The sequence below is a fragment of the Mya arenaria genome, chromosome 1 (genome assembly GCF_026914265.1).
Source record: "Mya arenaria isolate MELC-2E11 chromosome 1, ASM2691426v1".
Classification (NCBI taxonomy): domain Eukaryota; kingdom Metazoa; phylum Mollusca; class Bivalvia; order Myida; family Myidae; genus Mya; species Mya arenaria.
In genome coordinates, this window is record NC_069122.1 from 46,639,778 (window position 1) to 46,663,772 (window position 23,995).

Sequence of the window (23,995 nt, forward strand, 5' to 3'; positions counted from 1 at the left end):
GTTGCATTATAAATGTAAAAGTTCGATCTCAAACATTTAATCATTCTTTAACTGGTCAAGAGTACATGCATGTTATTTTTGTATAAGAAAACCTAATTTAAACAGCTTACAACTGAGATCTTGGCAAATAATTATATTTGTCATAAGGACCCCATTGGAAATAAGTTGAATAACTTGGGTTATCCTGTGTTATATATTTGTCACATTGAATTAAATCTTTATTAACGCACGTATGTATCCAAAGCATTCTAATGATGTTGTGCTTTAGTATAAATATCATCACTAATACTTTGTTAATCAGTCTGTGTTATAACTTTATGAGGTATTTGGTTTGTTACTATGACATATATATATATATATATATATATATATATATATATATATATATATATATATATATATATATATATATATATATATATATATATATATATATATATATATATGCACGAATAAATCTATCTATCTATCTATCTATCTATCTATCTATCTATCTATCTATCTATCTATCTATCTATCTATCTATCTATCTATCTATCTATCTATCTATCTATCTATCTATCTATCTATCTGTCTATCTGTCTATCTGTCTATCTGTCTATCTGTCTATCTGTCTTATCTGTCGTATCTGTCTATCTGTCTATCTGTCTATCTGTCTATCTGTCTGTCTACCTGTCTACCTGTCTACCTGTCTACCTGTCTATCTATCTATTGGTGTGAGCACGTTGCGAAGGGAACACAAGACTTCCCGTTAATTGGATTAATACATAACTAAATTGTATGCAGGTGATGGAGCTTCGGCCAACACAAGCGACGTGGGTCTTAAGAGTGCAGTATTTTCTTCTTAAAAATGTCGTTGCTGTGGAATATCTGACCTCCATTTGAAGTTTGGGAAAGGGAAATTCAAGAAAAAGTCTATTAAAGTGTTAAAAGGTTACTGTATAATTGCAGGGAGTAGGACGAATCATTGGTCCAAAATTATTATATATTTAATACTAAAAATGAAGATGAAATAAAACTATCAAGATAAAAGAAAATAACTTTTTACTCAGTTGTTCTATATACATGTACTGTTTAATCCTTATGTATTTATATAACGATAAGCAACTAAAAATAGCAAAATAACGTTAACCCTGAAATTAACAGTACTGTGTAACCAACAGAGAAGGTCCAGTCGTAGCTCCGTAGCTATTAGAGCAGATTGTTAAAAATATAATTCAGAGGTAAATTCAGATGTAAATGTAAATTAGGTCGTTGACCAACGCAGTTCTTATAGCGCTGGGGGGGGGGGGGGTATTTCGTATATATGTTAATAATGTTATGCAGATCAACCGATTTAAGGTTATAAAATTATGCAAGCCTAGCGGCATACAGCATGTATGTGGTTTAGAATGGTGCATTCTGGTGCATTATTGGCCAAAGGCCAGGACAGCTTATGCGATGGCACGGTGTATGTCGTCTTGGGTCCTAGCGTTTGTGAGTCTGTGCGTTTGAATGTAAACGCGTTTCAGTATTTCAACTTGAAGGGAAGACGTGTTGAAAACGAATTCCTTTTATGCGATGATAAATTAGAAATAGTAAACGAATATAAATATTTACGTGTGTTGTTTAGAAGAAGTGGTTCGTTTTTCAAAGCAAAAGAATATATCGCAAAGCAAGCCACTAAAGCTATGTTTGTTTTGTTGATTGTGTTTAGATTGTGCAGTTGGTTTTAAGTTTTACTTGTCCTTGCCATTGTTAAAAATATGTTAAAAAGGGGTTATACTCCGGGTCCCGGCGTGAGCACATTGAAGGGTCCCAGAGTGATAGTTCAACCACCGCACACCTATCCTGGGCAGAACCAGTACTAGGTGCCTTCACCTCTGCAAGGAACTGACAACTTCTGTACATGCCAGGGGCAGTGGTACAGTGCGAATGGTCGTAGAAAGGATTTCATAACTAATCACAACAGAGGTGACCTGGTCCGCCCAGGGCGAACCCGGGTTGTCCAATTCAGAGTCCAACGCTCTACCGATTGAGCTTACCGGGCGGACTATAAAAAGGGGTTGTTTGCAAGAACAGCATATATGCCCTGATGGGCCACTTGTTTTATTTTACAATAACAATGTTGGCAGGTCTATTTTGATCTCGTGATCCTCCATGGTACAACATTAAAACCTATCCCATACTGACATCGCGTTTCCACGCGGCGTCAAATTTATTTAATTGGATATTTATCAAATGCCTGTAAATACTATCACCTGACGATTATTTTCTTTGTACTTGTACTTGTAAAAGTGCGTAAGAATTTATGCATTTTTATACTGGGACTGTATTCAATAACCATCTGAGATTAGTCTTAATTTTAAGATTAGAATCCAAGTTTTTTTTATTGGACTGTAAAAATAACTAACCAATGGAATGAATGGATTCAGTGAGACATATCTAAGGATAAGGATAAAAATTAAGAACTATACTGAATATGGCCCCAGGACGTGAGAGCGGGCTAAAATCAATCATTGGATGCTGATGCTGTTCAAAAGTTTGGACTTTTTATTTGAGGGAGCTGACCAGTTCCATTTTTCTGTTATTGACGAGGTCATTGTGCACAGTCGGTGCATACTGTTCGTGACAAATACAGTGCAAATTATAAAAACATATTTTTTGTTATTGCAATTTTGACGCATTTGTTTTAAATCGACAAAAACTATTACGATATAAACATGGTCTGGCCTAATCATTGACGTACCTGGGGTTTGCCTATTAGTTTATAATTATTCGTTTTATTAATATGTTTCATAAAGTTAATGCATACTTTGATAAGATTTACCGTTTTTGCTTTATTCAGGATTGTTGGGATATGAGTGAGGTTTGTGCATGTAAACTGCTTTAAACTCCGAGTAAATATACATTTTACTGACCGTTCCAAGGAGGTACCTAACAATCCTTGATAAAAATACATAGTTTTTGTATATATTATATATGTGTTGTTTGTGGAGTTTTGTGCTGTAACGTTGTTCCATGTTTCTTGTTTGCGATTTCGTGTGTGTTCTATGTCTATGGCGTTTTCCTTTCCCTTTAAACGAGGTTTATGTTTAAACTTTTGGCTACTGAGCGGGTCGGGAGAGTGGGAGCAGGACTTTTCAACCCCTACATGTATCTGTTTGGACTGTTCAACCCCTAATTGAAATATTTTGATAGCCATATTGAAGACTTTTCAACCCCTATGTTTTTTCGTCAGCCAGGCATTGTCTTTTTCATAGTTTTTTGCAAGAAACTTAACCAATTGTTATTGAAATACAATTCAAGATTTGTTTGACTTATTTGTTACACTGTTCTCCTAAGTATTGGATGAAATTTACAAAAGCTTTGTCTTGATTTACTAAGCATTTGATCGTTAAAGTTTTTCAATAAAATATTCCGAACATTAACAATGGAATGAATCAACTCAAATTGGCTTAATAAACCCCTAATAGCGTTTTAAAAGGTAGATAACATAATTAGTGTAGTTGTAAGTACCTGCATTGTGCATGTACGGAAGTATACGGGATTTATCGATTATCACCCTCACGCTTGCTAAAACAAAACAAGAACTTGAAAAATCTGTGTTGTACTGAAATAGCTGTTCAGATATGAGCGAAAACGGGGTAAATATCGAACGATACTAAAAGCCCAACTTAATGGTTTTGAAATAATATTGAATTTTGTAATTTAGAATGATATTTTTCCCTGAGAAAATATGCAACATGTTTTCGCGTCTAAACATAAATTTCTTTATTGTCTTCCAAGTATTTGGTCGTCATTGTAAAGTTGTATTTTATTTTAAATGCAGATGTGTTTATTTCAATATGATTTGACTTTTAAAAGCAGAAAATCCTTCCCCTAAACTTATTGTGATTTATCTTAAGTTTATATCCAAGTTGATCATATAATGCCATATTGTTAAACATTCATCAGGCGTGTAGGAGGCAAATTGACATTGGGGCCGCAGGAAGGGATGGGCTCTGGAGGGATGTCCCCTGCTGTGGAGATTATTTTTATCAATTTAAGCATAGAAAGACTGGATTACCAGTGAATTCAGGTTCCATTTCCATGTTTTCTTTTAAAGCTGCACTCTCACAGATTTACTGTTTTTCCAACTTTTTTTGTCTTGGAATTAGAAAATGTTGGCGTAAATATCTGCAAAGTGGTGATGAAAGACTGTTGACAAAAGATCAGATCACAGATTTTCATATTTCCATTCCTATTTTAACATTAAGATGGAATTGTATTGCTGTCCTACAAATTGTAAATAGCCTACTTAAAGCTGCACTCTCACAGATATGCCATTTTTACAACTTTTTTATTTTGCGTATATATCTGCAAACCAATGATATATGGAATTGCTTACAAAAAATAAGATCATAGATTTTCATATTTCCTTTCGAAAATTAATGTTATATGGCTCAAACCATTACCAAAGCAGTGCTCCAGCTAGCCCGTTTTTCAATGGCGCAGCGCCCGTGCCCCTTTTCTGACCGCCCTGCCCCTTTTTTGAGTAATGCCATTTTCACAAATGCTTTAGTAGCATCAATTATCCCGTTAGTGCCCTTTTTACTATTGAAATCATTGTAAAAGATTGGCAGCCCTTAATCCGCTGTCATAATTGAGACAACTTACGTAATACTTATGACAATTCAGTGTTCCCGCTAGGTGTCACCATGCCCACATTGACTGCTTAAAATATGCCGCACTGCCCTTTCATCTTCTCATGTGCCTTGTCCAAGTCATATGACAGCTAATTGTGTATATGTGTAGTGAGCAGACGACCCGTGTATTCATAATCGGTCATCTTTTGATCCAATAATTAAGAAGAGCCAAATAGGGAAACATCTGCAGGAGGCGGAGCTATTGAATGTCAGCCAATCAGAATATACATTGAGAATTCGTCCATTCAATGATGAAAGTTCGTAAAATGCGATAGAAAATGCGAAGGGATGGTGAAAAATGTTGTCAAGCATAATTAAATCTTTTAAAATAATTGTTAATTATATTGTACAGACGAGACTGCCATTTAAACATTGTTGATTTGAAGCAGACGGTCACTGCCGAATTAAACATAACAAAGGTGGCGCTAACACAATCAAATACGTCACTTTTTCAGTAAATGTTTTGAAAGCTTATTTGTAAAATATTCATGATGAAAATTTCTTTGTTTCCTACAAATATATGTTGATGCGTTATGTAGCTTTTACCTATCATGGATACGATCATGTCATAAATCGCCGAAACCGCCATTTTGTCAGAACGAATTTCGGAGTTAATTTATCAATGTTCTATGTTTTATAAGTGATTTTTTAAGCAAGGGCAGTGATTTTTATTGTCATTTTATTCTAAAACATTAGCATATTAAACATTATTTTACCAAAGACAATTAAATAACAGCCAGGCTGAATGTAACATTCGTACCCAATCCAGATTGTACCAAACTAAAGGTTCGTCCCCTACATATTTTTTTTTTTGTGTATTTATTAAAATTTTATTTGATTGCTTCAAATGTTTACCTGTCTTTGTTTTTTTCTTCATTTTACATGTTTTTTTTGAGAAATATGTGACATTGCACTAAAGAAGATTCCAGACAAGTACAATCATACGACCACAGACAAAAAGACAAATTTTAATTTTGATATTCAAATACACCCTTCTAAATTTTGAGAAATAAACACCATTTTGTTCAAGTCTGGAAATCATGGAAAATGATTTTAATTGAGTATGGTATGAAAACAAAACAAATTCTAGGGGAGACCCCCCCCCCCCCCCCCAAAAAAAAAAAACAAAAAAAAAACAAACAACAACAACAACTTGTGACAGGGGTGGACCCCTCCCCCAATTGCCCCTACACGACTCATGTAGCTTGCCCTTTTCAAAACTCCACCCTGCCCTTTTCAAATCCTGGCTGGAGCACTGCAAAGGTTTAAGAAAATGCATAAAACAGTGGTCGAAACTGACACAAGCCTGCAAACCCTGCACTGGTAATATGTCTTCTGGGCTTGTCCAAATTCTGAATAATATATAGCAGGGCTTGTTAAAAAATATGATGCCTAGCAACAGTATAAGAATTCGGGCATCCTGAAGTCCAATTTTGATGACATTTTATCACTGGTTTTCAGATATCATACATGCCATATTTTCTGGAGACCATTCAGGGGGATTTGTTCAGAATTGGCTGAAAATTCAGGTTGATTTTTGGTAGTATTCAGGGGGATTTTTTAGCAGATCTAATTTGGCGAAATTTCAAAGTAAATAACTTTTTAAGACGCAAGTATGAAAAAAACAAATTGCCATATTTTTGAAAGGCTCCCCAGGGGATTTTGTCCAGAATTCAAGGGGATTTGGGTCACATACCAGGGGATTTTCATTATCGCCATGTAGCACTATGGGCATGGCGCGCGTGCCTGAATTCACCTTGTTTACCCCTTTTTCCAGCACTTCAACTATATTTTTATGAGACACAGCCATATTGCATAATAAAAGCACTCACTTGAAAAATACAATACTTCATAGAAAAATGTGTTTCAGAGACAATTTAATTGGCTCACCTTCCTCTAAAATTGGATACAAAATCTGCCGCCTATCATAAATGATGGCTTTCAGACTAATAGAGAGAATGGAATGAATATAATCAATATTTTTCATTTCAATTCCCAAAGAGTCAGATTTGTTTGCTTTTAATCAAAAGCAAATGCATAATTTGTTGTTTAAGTTCATAAACATATCTCCTTTTGGTATTCATCAAAAAATAAAAACATCACCACCATAATAAATAGGTACTAGTCATTTCATCTGAATTGTCTACTTTCAGTTTCTCTTCGAAATTCTGATATTTTCCGATATTTGCGATGAAGGTCAATGTCATGTGTGTAAACATGTGTAAGTGAGGCATAACAAAGAACAGCATTGTCTATTAGTTATTTTAATCCTTTTCTTTACCGAATAATTTACTGTCACATTTAAATTATTAATCCTTTGATAAAAATGACACATGTTTTGAAGAACTCTTTAATTTGTTACATCCTCTCTGATTGGATAAAAATTATAGTTAAACCAATGAAAATTGACCTTTTATCTGACCAGTCTAATTGACATTTCTATCGCAAATTCTGTCAGTTTCAATAAAAACAATGCATGAAATGTGCCCTGCTGATTAATTAAGTGTCCCCCAATAGGTGTTGTTAAAACACACCATCAAGTTGATAATCCAATTAAGCTTCAGGACAGAAAGGGCATTATAACTGTAAACAGTAGTGATGGGAATCGGTTCCAGCTTTACTATCGATGATCGGTTCCACTCAAGTAACCGATTATTGATAGTACAATCGGTTGGACCATTTCTGACTACCTTAAATGTAGTACTATTTGTAGTATTTTGTACAATAAGTTAATAACTCATAAGGCCACCCTTAAAAATTTATCTGTTTGCTATTGCCGACCTAGGGTTGCAAGGAGTGGGTCGGTAGGTAGGCTTTTTTTTTTTTTTTTTTTTTACTTTGACATATAAAGTTTGATACTTATAAAACAAAGAAATATCGTAAATTAATAACAATAACCTTTATTTTGACTAGAATTTTAAACTTTCAACATAAAATAATCATCTTTGACTAGACTTTATAACATAATCTTGTGACTAGTAATCTAAAACTTTCAACACAAAATAAACATCTGAGACTAGACTTTATAACATAATCTTGTGACTAGTAATCTAAAACTTTCAACACAAAATAAACATCTTTGACTAGACTTTATAACATTATCTTGTGACTAGTAATCTAAAACTTTCAACACAAAATAAACATTTGAGACTAGACTTTTATAACATAATCTTGTGACTTAGTAGTAGGAACATATATTTGTAACTAGGAACATGTATTTGTAACTGTTTGTACTGAGTTGTTAGGATAGCTCCCTATCAGTGTCACATGACAGTATCAAACTTAATAGTACTCGCAAACATTTGTTAAATGTTTCAATTTGCACATTATTTTGTCACTTTAAGCTCTCTATTTGATTTTGGGAAGTCCTCGTCAGCACCAGTAAACCTATTTTGTAGTTTTCCAAGGGACCCATCCACATACCACAGGGCATTAACGACAACCATGACGTGTTTGGTAACATCTTGGTCTGACATGATATTTGGAAAGAAGGCCTTCTTCACCGTCATCTCTGTCACCAAATCATTGTACAACCGGTCCTTTGCTGAAAATATTTATTTCATAAAATCATTAAAAAACTGATTTAAAAAGTGAATTTATAGCTTAATCTAAAACTTAATTGTCAGACCTGAGAAAATAAATTTCTAATTTATACCTCCCTTTAACATGTAATGTAACATGAAATATAAATTTGGTAAATAAATATCTTTACAAATAATGATTTTTGGAACATACAATATTGATATATCTTCATTTAAGCATTATAATTATGATATTAATCCATAAAAAATTGAGTTTAATACAGATCTTTAACTATCATGTTTATATAGATTCAAATGAATTTACTATCAGGTTTAATTTTAGGCATTCCAATTTCACAAACCTGTAAATCTTGGGCCTTGTGCCCTCATTTTTGGAGATTTTTCAATTTTTCTAGGCACTTCCATCATTAAACTGAATGCATTTGTGGAACTGGAAGTCTTTGTATCTTCCGGTGAAATTTCTGATGGATGTTCTTTGGTGATGCAGAAGTTAACATATTTTAAAGTTTTGTCAAACTTATGCAACACACTGATTTCTTCATCGCAATCTGGGTGAAAAAGCTCAGCCCCGGCTAATGATTTGGCAACTGACAATTCAATCGTATCAGTTTGTTCAACATGTATATCAGTTTTGCTTAATAAATCTGCTAGCAGATCGTTCCAAGAATCAGAACAGTTAAATGAATAGATTCTATTCTTCAATATGTTTCTTTTCTCTGGTTGGTTTACATAATTTACACTTATATTGCAGCAGAATGTTATTTCTCCCGAAGACTCATGCTTCCATTTTCCGACAGCTCTGGATGCCGCCATGTTTGAGGTTGCTATGCATGTGGTGAAGTAGACGCTTGCATTCAGTCATTATATACATATGCAATCGTCTAGACGATACGGATCGATAAATAACGAAAAGACCGCTAATTTGTGAAAAGACTGTTTTTAAGCGAAAATAAAAAAAAATCGATTTTTTTTTAGCAAAAAAAACTTTTGAGTCGGGGCATTTTCGGCGGGTCGGCCGGCAATAGCAAACAGATAATTTTTTAAGAGTGGCCTAATCATTTTAAACTAAGCTTATGTTATACATGTAAATGTACCATGTTTGAAGTAGTTGTTATGCCCCCACAAAGTGGCGGCATATAGGGTTGCCCTTGTCATTACGTACGTCTGTCTGTCTGTCTGTCTGTCTGTACGTACGTACGTCCCGAAGATTGTTTCCGATCTAATTCTTGAAAACTGTTTGTCCAATCCTCACCAAACTTTAAACACATGTTTGTGACCATAATATCTTGATCAAGTTCGATAGTCATGGAAATCGCTTTAGTTATTTAGGAGTTACGGCCCTTTTTTGCCAAAAATACTTCAAAAATATATGTTTCCAATCTAATTCTTGAAAAGTATGTGTCCAATCCTCACCAAACTTTACATACATGATTGTGACCATAATATCTTGCTCAAGTTCGATAGCCATGGAAATCGCTTTTGTCATTTAGGAGTTACGGCCCTTTATTTGCAAAAAAAGACTTGAGATTATCCTGAATAATCATTATGGCTTATTTTCTGTGACAAAAAATCGAAGTGGGGGCATCCGTGTCCTATGGACACATTTCTAGTTTTTTTCTTTTATTACTATGAGCCAAATAAATACTGTAATAATCAAACTGCTTCACTCTACAGTCTGAGTTTTATGTTTATGTTTCATCAAAGTCTTCGTCTCAGAATGTAGACTGTCATATAGTACAACTGTCATGCCTTGTTTACCCAAGTGGTTTGTTGACAACACCAAATGCAAACATATGCATTAAATCAATTAATAGTTTTATTTATAAATGAACAAACAACAAAAAAAGTAACAAGAACATGTAAAACATTTTCACAACCAAATAATATCTCGTCTTCGAGATTTGGCACTTGGTCAGCCATATTGTTAAACAATAAGAAATGAACAGCTCCAAATGTATAAATGAAGCAAAAGAAAATAGGCGGTAATGAACGGAAAGTAAAGGACGAATCTCTAACGCAGTGATTTCCCCTGGTGAGTGGAAAACGAAGACGAAAAGCAACTCTGGTTGAACCGATGATCGATTATGACCATATACAATCGATTGTAGCCAATTTCTGGGGCAACCAATCGATTTTCGATTATAATCCATCATCGGAACATCACTAGTAAACAGGCTAGTATAATTAAACCCTGTGATAAATTTGCATAATTTTAGACACACTTTTTTTTATTCTGGGGGATATTCATCCCCCTATGGGAGACTAGGGGATGGGTCGAAATTCCGGGGGATATGGCATGTATGAGATATTTATGCAAAAAACTGCTTGTTCCAAGACAAAAAGTTGTCAAAACGTTCATCTGTGAGAGTGCAGCTTTAAACCTTTTTCGGTTTAAATACTTGATAGATATAAAACAAATATTGTTAAGTAACATTTATTCACTGAGAAACAATGGTTAATATGATAAAACAGTAACAAAACATGATATGGACACATTTGTAGGTACATATGAGACAATCGGACTGTGGAACTTTTTCGTTGCACCTTTCCAATTGGTGAAGCCAGTGTTGATGCACCCGCTCTCAACTTTCGTGTTGCCAATCTTGTGCTATCATAAATACACCAGCATTTATTCACTTTTAAATATTCATATTTATGCAGTCTCACAATGTATTTTAATAAGCAAATTAGTGCAGTTTACCTCTTTAGTGAAGCCACGAGTGACTTTGGAACCATTGCGAGTTAAATGCCCTGTGTTTAGTTTTTTTCGGGCCATAAGATCTCATTGGAAATTTATTTTTTAGGCTGATTTGGAACATCTATTTTAAAGTCAAACTTTTATGTGACAAGTTTAAAATATAACGTATTGCTGGCTATTTAATGACAATTCGGATGTAACGTGTAAATCCAATTATGACAATCATCAAGAGCTTTTGAAAACATCAAAAACGATACAAATAATTATTGTCTTACTGACTGTTTTCAAGCTAGCTAGATGGGGTAATCATTGTGAGCTAGCTAGATGGTGTAATCATGGTGACCTCTATATATCGCGTCAGACTAGTATAAATATATAGGTGGGTATCAAAAATTTGCGGGCCCATTGCTGTTACTAGCCAGAATATTTGGGCCCCAGCTCCTAGGCGCCTGTTCATTCATTGTAACTTTTTCATTCAACTTTCAAGTGGCTGTTTAAACATTTGCCAGCAACGCTATGATAGGATTTCAGTGTTATGCTATGGTTTTGGGCATAAAAGTGATTCTTGAATTTCAGGAAGTAGGCCTATCGTCACGGTCTCCTTCGCACCATGGATCACCATTAAAATCAGATCATGGTTCACCGGATCGTTCCAAGAGTAGGTCAAGGTCTGCATCCAGGTCAAGGTCAAGGTCAGGCAGAAACTCAGAATCACACAAAAGGAAACACTCTTATTCCAGGTAACCTTTTTTTAGTGTAAACCTCTTTTTGTATATTTGGAAATAATTCTTAAATACAGTTAACCCCTATGAATTTAGCTTTATCCACAATATGTTTCATCTCAACTTTCGGAAGTTCGCGCTTGGCAATGTACTATGCTGTTTTCAGGAATTTTAAGGCCATGTTATCATCTTTGGTAATTTTGGCGGCCAGAAGTTTCTGAGTGTGTTCATGAAACCAAATGTTTGCTTCCATCTTTCTCAATGGCTAATTATTATGTTTTGACTGCTGGAACAGGGACCTAATCCTGACTGATAGACAGCACTTTAAGTTTGCTAATAAAAAATGGCAAAATCAATATCACTTTGACATTACGAATGAGTGAAGTCTTGGATTTTAAGTCTCCCCCACCTAAGAAATATCAATTGCATTCATTTTAAACATTTTTGTATTTTACAATTACAGGTCTCCAAGTCGAAAATCCAGAAATTCTAGAAGTCCATACAAATCAACATCACGGCAGTAAGCATTACAACCATCGCAAAAAAACTTCTAGACTTATGTTTATTGTCTATAGATAATTTGACAATTCATCGGTCCTACTAAAAACTTGCAACATGGCTGGTGGGCTGGACAGGTTTGGAGAACTCAGACAATACAGATAGTTGATATGCATTAAGCAATTCCTTTTTATTTAGACATGTATGTGTATACAAGCCCATCACTTGTTTTTACTTAATTATGGTTCAGGAAATCCTCTTTAATGATTGTGGGGAAAAATGAACGTTAATTTAGACTTCTAGTCTTCTGATTTGACTGCTTACTTTTTTGGCATAATGAATATAACAAAAATAACAATTACAGTTCACGCAGTCGCAGTCGAGACAAAGGTCATCGAAGACGTCGTAGCCGAAGTCGCTCGCCCATGTCTTCAAGAAAAAGACACCCTGGAAATCGGGTAGGGCATTTACCCACATTAAGTTTTTTTTACTTGCTTTACATGCATTCCTGAATTGCAAGTTTCGAGATTTAGGGAAATGCAAAATCTTGCCAAATCATTTTTAAAATTGCAACCCTGATTTCATTTCAGAAAAAGTAAATGATTACAAAGGGGACATTTATTAATTGTTTAAATATTCTACATTTATTTTTTGGAACCTTGCCATATATTTTTTTCGCAGGCAGACAATGTCATAATTTAAATACTTCTTTAAATACTTTTTCTCCTTTTGGAGTAAATTTAAGATTGTTTTTACTCCGTGTCAACGTATCAAAATGGTGACCATAATCAGTGTGAAAATGAGATGTAGTTGCAACTTTACTGAAATAAATATATACATGCATCACAACCTACCAATACTAACAACCACTTGTTTTTTGGCAAAAAATGCATTGCCTTCATGGAAGAGATGGCCTCATTGCGGTCAATTACAGGAATATATTCCATGGAAGCCAATGTGGTGTTACACTTATACTGTGTTCTTCAGTTGCTACCACATATGACTTCCACAGAGCAATTAGCAAAATCTGCAATAAACTCATGGTTGGAAGTGTACCATATTTATTTTGGCAGTCAAAGGGGAAACTAACTTTTATTATTTTTGTCCTATTTTCAATAATATATACAAATAGCTATAATTGCCTGCTTATCAGGGAAAATTCAAGAATGCAAATGTCATGACATTGAATATGAATATTTTGATTTGTTTACCAGGATGACCCGGAGCCTTCCAAATGTCTCGGGGTGTTTGGTCTAAGCTTGTACACACAGGAGCGTGATTTACGTGAGGTGTTCGGCCGGTACGGGGAACTTGACGAATGTAACATTGTCTATGATAGACAGAGTGGCAGATCGCGAGGATTTGCATTCATATACTTCAGGACTGTTGATGACTCCATTGAGGTATTTTTGTAGGCAATGTTTGGTAGTGAGTCAAAAATGATAGGAGCAGTATTAAGCTTGACTTTTCGAAAAATATTAGAGCTATACTACTCACTATGGCTTCTGCATCACACTTTGGTAGAGTAGTTGAGGTAATGCATGTAAGCATATTAAAGTCAATATCTAACAAATGCATGTGTTGCATTGAGAATTTAGAACTATGTTCATACTTTTGACATGTGTTCCCATCCATCAAAACTACTTAATTAATCAAGTGAGATCTTGCATTTAAAGCAAAATATTGCCCTAATTTGTTTATTAGAAATTCAGGTAAAGGTTTTGCATGCAAGCACACATAAGTCAATATCTCAGAAACTACTTGATGTATTGCATTGAAACTATATACAATGGCTCCCAACCTTCTTTACTAATTAACTTAGATATCTTGCATTGAATGCAAATTCTGCTTTTATTTAAATTCCTGTTTTAAGTGATAAAATAGTCGAATATGCTGCCTCTTTGAAATAACAGTCATCTTGTACATATTTCAGGTTACTGATGATTATATATTCTTGACCAAAAAAGTATTGGGACATGTTCTATTTCTGACAAGTAAAATTTATGTTGTGTTTTTCGCTAGGCGAAGGACAGATGCACGGGACTTGAGATTGACGGGCGACGTATCAGGGTAGACTACTCTATTACAAAGAGAGCCCACACGCCTACCCCCGGAATTTACCTAGGCAAACCCACGTATGTAGAAATACACTTACTTTTCTTGTCAACAAACATACAACAAAATAATGTTTAATCAAGAAATTGAATATGATAATTCGTAAGTGTAACCAGGGAATATGTGGAGCCAAATTAATTTCGGTTTCATTCCTAAAAAAGAGCATATTTTACATGTAAAAAAAGATAAAAAAAATACTTTTTTCCAGAACATTTATTTTGAGAGAGAAAAAAATATTTTAGTGTTCGTCGAACTTCCATCATATGATGGTTGTTTCTACACTTAATAAAGCAAAAAAATACTATAACTGCTATGCATATGTGTATTCTGTGGTATAATACCAGTATTATAATTAAAAAATTCTCCCAAAAGTGAAAATGCAGCTAGAGGGCACAGGCGTTCGTCCCCCAAGACTGGAAAAGTGCCCTGGTATGTGCCACTGATTCAATCTTGCGTTTTCCTTGCAAGTTTTCACTATATAAGCCAGGGATGATAATTTCAGGATTTATCCCGTGGATGTATTTAATAACCAAGTTAGATTTAACATAAATTTAAGAGAAGAATCAGAGTTTTGATTGGACTGAACAAATAATTGGCCAATAGAATGAATGGAATCACTGAGGCTTGTTGAAGGATAAGAATAAAATATATAATGAATACAGGCCCTGAAATCAGGATTTAGAGTTTACAATTTCAGACTGGTTTACCTTCATTCAAGTTTTTTTTGCTTCTGTTCTGACTCTCTTATACTCCCACTAAATGTTCACAAAATTCATGACTGGGATAATCAGTCTGTTATCATCCCTGTATAAGTTTTGCCTGTCCATGTTTCCAGCCTTACAATTTGTTTAGAAGTGAACTAAGGGTTACCTATTCAAAAAAAAATGTTATAAGGTGGTGCCGTTATAAACCAAAGAGCACTATTGGGTCGTGTGGTTAGGAATATATAGCTTTTCTTTACTCATAAGGAATTGTAGTTGGAATCTTTAATCACTCAAAAAGATCAGACATTTGGATCATCTCTGCCTTGAAATAATGATATCTTCTTACTTGGTGTGAAAACCAAAAGATTCTATCTGCTTGTGTATTTAATGCCAGTTGGATCCTTTTCATTTTGCCCTTCGGAAAACTTACAATTCAGATATTGACTATTTTACCAGTGCTTATTTCAACCACTGCTTTAAATTAAACACACAAGATCTGATCATAAATTGTTTGGTAAACTTTCATTGTGTGTTAATGTCAAAATGTAATTAAAGACATTGAATGAAACATAAATATACTTATTTAGGCAGGGGAAATAATGAGAAATACCTTTAAGCATAATTTAAGATATATCAGAATATGTTAAGTGGTAAAAGAGAGAAGTCCACCTCTCTCCAGTAGATATCTGCCCAGAATGCCGCGAGCCCAAGCCCAGCCAGTGACATGTTCTCTTGCCCTCTTAAAAAAGAGCACCTGAGTACTGGTTGCTACGTAAGAGAGTAATTATACTCATCAAATCATCATGTCCAAGGGGCTCCAATGAAATTAAATACATTTCTTTGCTATATGACCCCTGGCAATACATTATAGAATTAATAAATAAAATGAAGTAACTTTGCAGTCATCAAATTAGATATTTCAATGAACAAGCCAGAATTCTTATGCTATGGCTTGGCATCAATTTTTTTAAAAAGCTCTGCTATATTAAATTCGGAATTTGAGCAAGCCCGGAAGACATTTTACAAGTGCAGGGCTTGCCAACTTGTGTTAATTTCAACCATTGAATTTGTGTGTTACAATTGTGTTATTTATCACAATAGGGGCCGCCGTGAGAGGTTTGATGATCGGCATGAGCGACATGAGCGTTATGATGACAGGTGAGACTAAGATACTGTATATCATTTATTTAAAGTCTTGAGACATCTCCTTCTAGTGAAATTTAAATAAAGTTGAGGGCTTCCATTTTTAACGGAAAATTTGGGATTATGAACATGCTATCAATTTAGGAAGTTTTTCTCTGAAATGTAGTTTGTGTATGAACACTTATATTTAGCTCACCTGAGCACGAAGTGCTCAAGGTGAGCTATTGTGATCGACCTGTGTCCGTCGTCCGTCATCGTCGTCTGTCGTCAACAATTTGACTGTTAACACTCTAGAGGTCACAATTTGGGTACTATCTTAATGAAACTTGGTCAGAATGTTACCCTCAATTAAATCTTGGATGAGTTTGATATTGGGTCATCTGGGGTTAAAAACTAGGTCACCAGGTAAAATTAAAGGAAAAGCTTGTTAACACTATAGAGGTCACATTTATGACTGTATCTTCAGAAAACTTGATCAGAATGTTAATATTGATACTCTCTAGGTCAAGATCGATTCTGGGTCATGTGCGGTCAAAAACTAGGTCACCGGGTCAAATTGAAGGAAAATCTATTTAACACTCTAGAGGTCTCATTTATGACTATATCTTCATAAAAATGTTAGTCAGAATGTTTATATTAATAATCTTTGAGTCAAGTTTAAAACTGGGTCATGTGCGGTCAAAAAATAGGTCATAAGGTCAAATCATAGAAAAAGCTTGTTAGCACTCTAGAGGTCACATTTATAACTGTATCTTAATGACAGTTGGTCAGAATGTTTATATTAGTAATCTCTAAGTCAAGTTTAAAGCTAGGTCAATTGTGGTCAAAAACTAGGTCATTAGGTCAAATCATAGGAAAAGCTTGTTAGCACTGTAGAGGTGACATTTATGACTGGATGTTCATGAAACTTAGTCAGAATGTTTATATTGATTAGCTCTAGGCCAAGTTCGAATCTGGATCATATGCGGTCAAAAAACTAGGTCACAAGTCAAATTTAAGGAAAAGCTTGTTAACACTCAAGAGGTCACATTTATAAATGTTTCTTTATGAAAGTTGGTCAGAATGTTTATATTAATAATCTCTAAGTCAAGTTTAAATCTGGGTCATGTGCGTTTAAAATCTAGGTCATTAGGCCAAATCATAGGAAAAGCTTGTTAGCACTCTAGAGATCACATTTATGACTGTATGTCCATGAAACTTAGTCAGAATGTTTATATTGATTAGCTCTAGGCCAAGTTTGAATCTGGGTCATGTGCGGTCAAAAACTAGGTCACCAGGTCAAATAATAAGAAAAGTATTTTAACACTCTAGTGGCCACATTTATGACCATATGTTCATGGAACTTGATCAGAATGTTATTGTTGATGATCTTTATTGGATCAGGTGAGCGATAGAGGGCCTTCAGGGCCCTCTTGTTTTGTTTTGTTTTTGTCGTACCAGATATGGGAAATATATTTCCTATTTTCGCTTATTTTTTTCTCCATCAAATAGTGTTATTTTGAATAAAACTTGATATAACCAGTTACGACCTGTGAATTTTAACAATGAACAACCTTAAATAAACATATTGATTTATTCCCCACGAGAAACTTACAAACTTTTAAAATGAATATTTTCTTGCAAACTCTTGTAGTTATAGTTTTCACTTTTGTAAATACTATTTTCTTGCAAACTTTTGTAGAGATGGTAATTTAATTAATATTTTCTTGAAACATCTGTAATTCTGTTTTATTATAATTAATATTTACTTGCAAACTTATAATTATGTTTTTTGATTGCAAATAAATTTGGTAAAGCACAAATGAGTTGCGCAACTGCAAAAGTTTAAGTTTCACTATATTGTGGTTGTTTACCCTCCAGGCGACGTGATCGTTACGAGGATCGGTTCGAAGATCGAGGTTACTATGGGGGAGGTGGTGGTGGTGGTGGTGGGGGAGATCGTGGCTACTATGGTCGCAGGAGAAGTCCGTCCCCTTACTATGGGCGCAGTCGCCGATACTCCTACTCACGCTCTCGATCTAGGTCATACAGTCCGCGTAAGTAGAGCTTTAATTGTTTATTGCAATTTAATGGTGCAAGGCTTTCCCATCCTGTAGTTTTGCCATTCAGATAGACCTGCGTATATAAGAAATAAGAAACGCAGGCTTACTGATTAGTGAATTATTTTTATTCTGGATGATAAAATTGTTAATAAAGTAAAGTATGTTGTGCAGTTTTAAGCATCTCAATTTAAGATCATTAAAACAGAGATCAAGCAAATTGACTTATATTTTACAAATGGGGTTTACGCAACTGCAGAGCAGTTCCTGTTAATCTTGGCAACCTAAGATAGGGGAAGTTTAACAGTTATGGGAGGCTTTTTTCTCCTGTCAACTGCTAGCCGGATCCCTGGAGTGTGTATACCACATGATAAATTACGTAATAAATGCTACGTTGAAAGGCAATATTTTGCTTAATATGAGGACTTAAACAAAGATAACTTTACTATTTATTCACATTTTTAAATGAAACATAGTGCAGTCTACACCACTTACATAGCCCAGCCTTTGGTCTTTTACTCGAGTATGATAGGTTTAGTTTCTTAAATTAATTTGACAAACCTTTTCTCAAAACAGCTGCCTGATGTAACACTGACAAACATTATTTTGGAAACAGGTTTGTCGAAGTGATTGTGGAAACTAATCGCCTCATCTCTGGTAATAATATGAAGACAGTGCTGTTTGAGCAGCATAGACTGCCCTTTGTTCTATTTAAAATGGCGAAGAAAAGAAATCTTTGTTTTAAGTCATCATTTGAAGCAAAATGTTTTCCAACAAAGCAGTTAGTACGTAATTTATCACATGGTATACACACACTGTTAAACATACTCGGTAACCATTATTTGCAAAGCCAGTAAGCCATTATTGGTATTAAAACAAAAAAGATCATGTCAAGAATTTTTCCTGTACAATTATAAGTTTTACTGTTATTTTTCGTTCGCAGGACGTTATTACTGAGTAAGAGGACAGGTAGATAGCGGCTACACGCCTGAACAACCATCATTCATTCTGTGGACGTTGTCGTCATTGACTTCATCATCATTCATCATTGTTATTCATTGATTTTTATCATCTACAGTTGATGTGCAGAAACTGTTCATCATTTCATTATCATTCTTTTTTTTCTGACCAATTATCTTTGAAATTTATTTTACCTAGTTCTATAGTTTTTAAGAATTTTTTTTCAATTATGTGTCATAAGAACTAATTTCTGTCTTTTTTTATTCATTTTTAACTTTCATGTTTTTGAAGAAACAAAAGCCAAGTATTGTCATAGCCTATGTTTTGAAGTCAGCAGCTGCCTGCAAGCACTGACCTTTGTCTTAACTCAAAAACTGCTCATGAAATTGAAATAAAACTTGTCAGATATGTCGCCAGTGCACATGTATGGCAATATAAATATTGAGATGAAAAGGCTGTTATTTAATTTATAGAAAAAAACAGTTCAGCGTAAACGTTCTTTCTGAAGCACATTTTTTATTGCCCTCATTGTAAACTGGGGACTACATAACTTGCTGGTAAATTATGATCTGAGTTACTAGTTTCGAACAAAAGCTGGTTGATTACTGTAAGATCAGCATTGTTGAACCATGTTTGATGACATTTTTGTTAAAAGCTTTTATTGTTCATAAAATGTTCATGTAATTAAAATGATTATATTTAACATTTGTGAAAAATGGACCAAATATATAGAAGACAAAGTAGTTATACAGAATATTTCCAACTGAATTTCATGGGGCTTTTACCACTCTTTATTTCATATAATTAAGCATTTAGCTTTGAATTGACTGGTCACACTTTTCTGTCATTAAAATTAACTGAGGTTTTGTATGAACTATTTGCTATTAAGAACAAATTTAATTGTAATAGAGATTTTATCGATTCAACTGGTTAATAGTGATTTTTTGTGGCAATCTCTACAGGCATAGGACTTGCATTTGTGTTTCAAAACAAGCCTTAACATTTACACATCTATTTGGTTTTGAAAATTTATGGATAAGTTTTATATGTGGAATTCAAAATTAATCAAGTCTGGCAAACATTCACTCATCATCGTTTGGATAATGTTTACTTCTTTTGACCATTTGATTCTCTTTTCTTAAAAAAAAAGTTGGACAAATCCTAAAATGACTTGCGCATTGTCAAAACAATGCTAACAACAACATAGGCATTTCTAAACTGTAGCCAAGCCAGGGGAAAATACATCACTATTATCTGAGGTACCATTTTATGTTCATCTGACTGTGGCGTTCATTCATCCATTGTATGCGATTTCATGATCTAGTTGTTTAACATAATGAACTTATTGCAAGCTTGTGTTAACCTGTCAATTTTGTTTTTACATGTACTAAAGCTTGAAGAAAGAAATTGAAGATAGAAGATAGAAAAATTGAAGTTGTCAGAGTTTTGTTAACGAAGATAGAAGTGGGAAGATAGGATAGAAGCTAGCTATCGAAATAGGTGGTTTATGCAGCTTCCACATCTGTAAAATCATTATATTTTATGGGCAGGGTTAAAGTCTCGAAAATCTGAGTATACCAGATTTCAACCCTAAAAGCAATGTAGTTAAAATTATCTCTGTAATTTTGCTTAAAAAATGTGGCCACTCGAAGGAAGCCATTAACGGGTAATCATTAAATTTTTAAAACAAACAAAAACTGTTGGATTAGCTTAATCTCTTTATTAATCTGATAAGCCACTAAAATGGATTGAAGATTGCTCGAGAATTCAGTCCAAGATCTTTATAGGTGGAAAAGTAAAATAAAAAATAAAATAAAAAAAATATTTGTAAAATTAAGAGGGATGTTTTAGGTTTGTTTCTAAAAATAAATATTCTTCAAAATTTTATTTTGTAACCATAGAAGTTGGTTGTCAAGGTACGGCAGCAACATAAAATTTAATGATTTTACAGAATATACTACAAATTCAGGTTTATTTTGGGCAAACTGTTGTTTGATTGCTTAACAGTTTTATTTCATGATTTATATAAAGGAACAAAAATGACACAAAGTTAAATAAATTAATTTAATGTGCACTGAACTTGTTTTTGCAGTATTTTACAATTCATGCAGGAATGAGTGTGAAACTTCATTTGTAGGAAGACTAAGATTATGGAACCTTAATGTTTAAGTCTTTAAAATGAAATTTTCTGAAACATTTCGTAATATATTTTTCACAAATTAAGGTATGATTTTAAAATTGACTTATCAGAAACAGGTTTTCTTTGATTTCTATCATTTAAAACTGCATGAATTTATGATTAAAAACTTGATTGAAATATTTATTCTTTACATTTAAAAGGCATTGAAGTTAGAAGTGAGAGCTAGAAGTTTAAGAAGTAAGAAAACAGGGGGATATGAACATGAAAACAGAAGGTTGACGTAAGAAACAGGGGGAAATAAGTGAAAGTTCAAGTTGACGTTTGAAAAGGTCAGAAATTGAAGGTGAAAAGTCCCAAAACCTTGAACAAAAGGGCTAGAAACGAAGAAATTGTATTGAAGTTTTGGAACGATATGGGGGTTGAAGAAAAGTAGTAGAATTTGAAGAATGAAAGTTGAAGATCATGGTTCTCTTAAAACAGGTATTGTTTTGTTGTTACGGTAACTAGTAGTTGTATGTTATATTGAAATGTAATTCAAGGGCTCACTGGAAGACAGATGTAACTTCTTGTATTTTAATATAAAGTTACTTCCATTGTACACTGAGCCCTTGGTATGTAAAATGTTAAACATATTACTTGCATCTATTATATGCTTTTTGATGGTTTCTTATATAAGTTGCTTTAGTGCTCTCTTCATCACTAAACTGTATGTTGTATAAGAGCTATTTGATGCTTTATATACGAGTTCAGTAAATTTCTTCTTTACAATGGCTTTTCAGTGAACACGTCAACAGTATTTTAAAATGTATTTGTGATGTTTTGATTTTTCAGATAACCATAAAAATCTGTTTTGCTACAACACATTTGTTGAACAAAGAAGTTGAACTCCTTTCCAGCAGAACTGTGCTATCCTGTCAAAAAGTATCTGTATAATGTACATGTATAAAAGGTTCTTAATATGTTAGTGAATATTAGAAGTAATACAACTATGTTCATATGATTTTCAGGCCACTATAACACATACAGTCAGCCCGTGACACAAGACCCCTGGTGTAACCAATCTGCTTACTCACATTATTCTCTGCGATATTGACATGTACACACACACACACTCTTTCTGTATCTTATATTGTACTTAGGTGTGGAGAAATAAAGTGTTAGAAGTATGGTATTGTTCCTTTCTTTGTTTTTTTTTGGTTTGCCCGCAGAGAAAGGCAGAGCAAGGCAAACACAGGGATAACTTTGCTCAGTGGCGGTGGCACTTTCAATTCCAATTCATAATTTAAAAAAGACTTCCTGTAGAATCTGTACCTTGGTATGCACATCAGTCATGGTCAGTAGATGACCTAATTGATTTTGGGGTCAGTAGGTCATAATGACCTAAAGAAAAATGATGGGTGCTTTTGACAAAGCGTGACATCAGGTTCATGGAATACCTTGCTTATGTTAAAAAAGATTGGGTATTGTGATAGCCTTTGTGTAGCTGGCATCATTGTGAAAAACCTTGGACCTTGGCCATAGCTAAAAACTGTCGAGATGTTCACTTCAAACTTGGTACACATGTTGCACTTGTATTTAGGCCTACCAAAAAATACAGTGCTCTGTCAGAAGGCCGTGTGGTGAAAAGGTTTGTCGAAGTTTTGTAAGAAACTAAACTCTCAATCAAGCTCAGGAAAAAGACCAAAGGCGGGGCTCAGATAGTGGCGTAGACTGCACTATTTTTCATTTAAAATGGTGAAGAAATAGTGAAGTTATCTTTGTTTAAACTCTTCATTTGAAGCAAAATGTTGCCTTCCGACGTAGCATTTATGATGCAATTTATCAGGTCGTATACACACTGTTTAATAAGGCCCAAAATTCTTACCTAGTGCAAGTTTTGCCATGTTTAATGAGCATGGGTTTCTGCTTATGGTGCTCTGATTTTGAAATAATGAAAAAGATTCTGGAAATTTTGGGTTGATTAATACAAACTGTCTATAAGACAGTGCTTCTGTTGTTAAGGGCAAAGGAGTTTTTAGTGGTATGAAGAGATCTCGAACATGGCATTGACCAGAATCAAGTGGTTTAAATAATAAGGTTTGCAGTACAAAGAAGTAAATATGAGGAATTGTGCCATTTCAGTGGAACAGTCAAATACCCTCGGAGTTATTTTGCAGTCAACAACAAAATATATTTTAAACCTGTATTATTAAACTAAGGGCATCTGTTGTTCATTATTTTCAGCTGTATATTGATCCACTTTGTACTTCATCTTAAAGTGAAAAAAGCCTAGTTATTTCAAAGCTACCGATATCCAGTGGTTCACGAGTTACAAATCATATGGAAAATATATGTGTGTAAGCTCTAAACTCACAGGATAACCCTGTCTATACAACCCTACAAAGAATGTTACCTCCATTGCATCCAAGTCTTAAGGACCCTTATGTATAAAATACCTCATTTTTAGCACGACTATTCGAAGAATAAGGAGAGCTATACTACTCACCCTAGTGTCGGAGTTGGCGTCACACCTTGGTTAGGGTTTTGCCTGTAAGCATCTCAGTAAATATATCAGTTATTGCATTGAGACTTTGGATATGTATTATATCTTACATACTAAATTCATGAAGTTATATAACAATTATTTGAATATAATGCAAATAATAGGCCTTTATTATTCAACTTAGAAATTTTGGTTAAGGTTTTGCGTGTAAGCACACATAGGTTAATATCTCAGCAACTACTTGAGGTATTGCATTGATACTTGATACAATGGTACTCAACCATC

General features: G+C 34.2%; 2 protein-coding genes across 8 annotated transcripts; one reads left to right on the plus strand and one right to left on the minus strand.

Annotated features, from left to right (window-relative positions):
* Positions 1-3,523: 3,523 nt before the first annotated feature.
* Positions 3,524-22,394, plus strand: LOC128231128 (transformer-2 protein homolog alpha-like). Of its 7 annotated transcripts, none has more exons than XR_008260298.1 (11): positions 3,524-3,626; positions 11,484-11,647; positions 12,093-12,149; positions 12,492-12,585; positions 13,342-13,530; positions 14,150-14,262; positions 14,615-14,671; positions 16,048-16,104; positions 17,950-18,125; positions 19,072-21,708; positions 22,060-22,394. XR_008260298.1 is itself a non-coding variant. In XM_052943550.1 (10 exons), exons 1-10 carry the CDS (start codon positions 3,612-3,614, stop codon positions 19,083-19,085), a joined length of 936 nt encoding a protein of 311 aa, XP_052799510.1. In that variant the 5' UTR covers positions 3,524-3,611; the 3' UTR covers positions 19,086-22,394. The 7 variants fall into 7 exon arrangements, 3 of the variants coding, with proteins under 3 accessions (XP_052799510.1, XP_052799530.1, XP_052799544.1); XR_008260301.1 differs by having other exon boundaries at positions 22,236-22,394; XR_008260297.1 differs by having other exon boundaries at positions 19,072-20,588; positions 21,429-22,394.
* Positions 7,481-9,255, minus strand: LOC128231145 (uncharacterized). The gene is made up of 2 exons (XM_052943598.1): positions 8,551-9,255; positions 7,481-8,211 (listed from the first exon to the last, which is right to left on the minus strand). The coding sequence occupies exons 1-2, from the start codon at positions 9,020-9,022 to the stop codon at positions 7,994-7,996; spliced, it is 690 nt and encodes a 229-aa protein (XP_052799558.1). The 5' UTR covers positions 9,023-9,255; the 3' UTR covers positions 7,481-7,993.
* Positions 22,395-23,995: the final 1,601 nt, after the last annotated feature.

Bases quoted from the DNA above. Each gene is read 5' to 3' on its own strand.
- LOC128231145 (XM_052943598.1), bottom strand. From the start codon at position 9,022: ATGGCGGCATCCAGAGCTGTCGGAAAATGGAAGCATGAGTCTTCGGGA. The intron at 8,212-8,550 runs GTTTGTGAAATT...AAATATTTTCAG, and splicing joins ACAAGGCCCAAGATTTACAG to CAAAGGACCGGTTGTACAAT.
- LOC128231128 (XM_052943550.1), top strand. The intron at 11,648-12,092 runs GTAACCTTTTTT...TTACAATTACAG, and splicing joins AGGAAACACTCTTATTCCAG to GTCTCCAAGTCGAAAATCCA. The intron at 12,586-13,341 runs GTAGGGCATTTA...TTTGTTTACCAG, and splicing joins AAAGACACCCTGGAAATCGG to GATGACCCGGAGCCTTCCAA.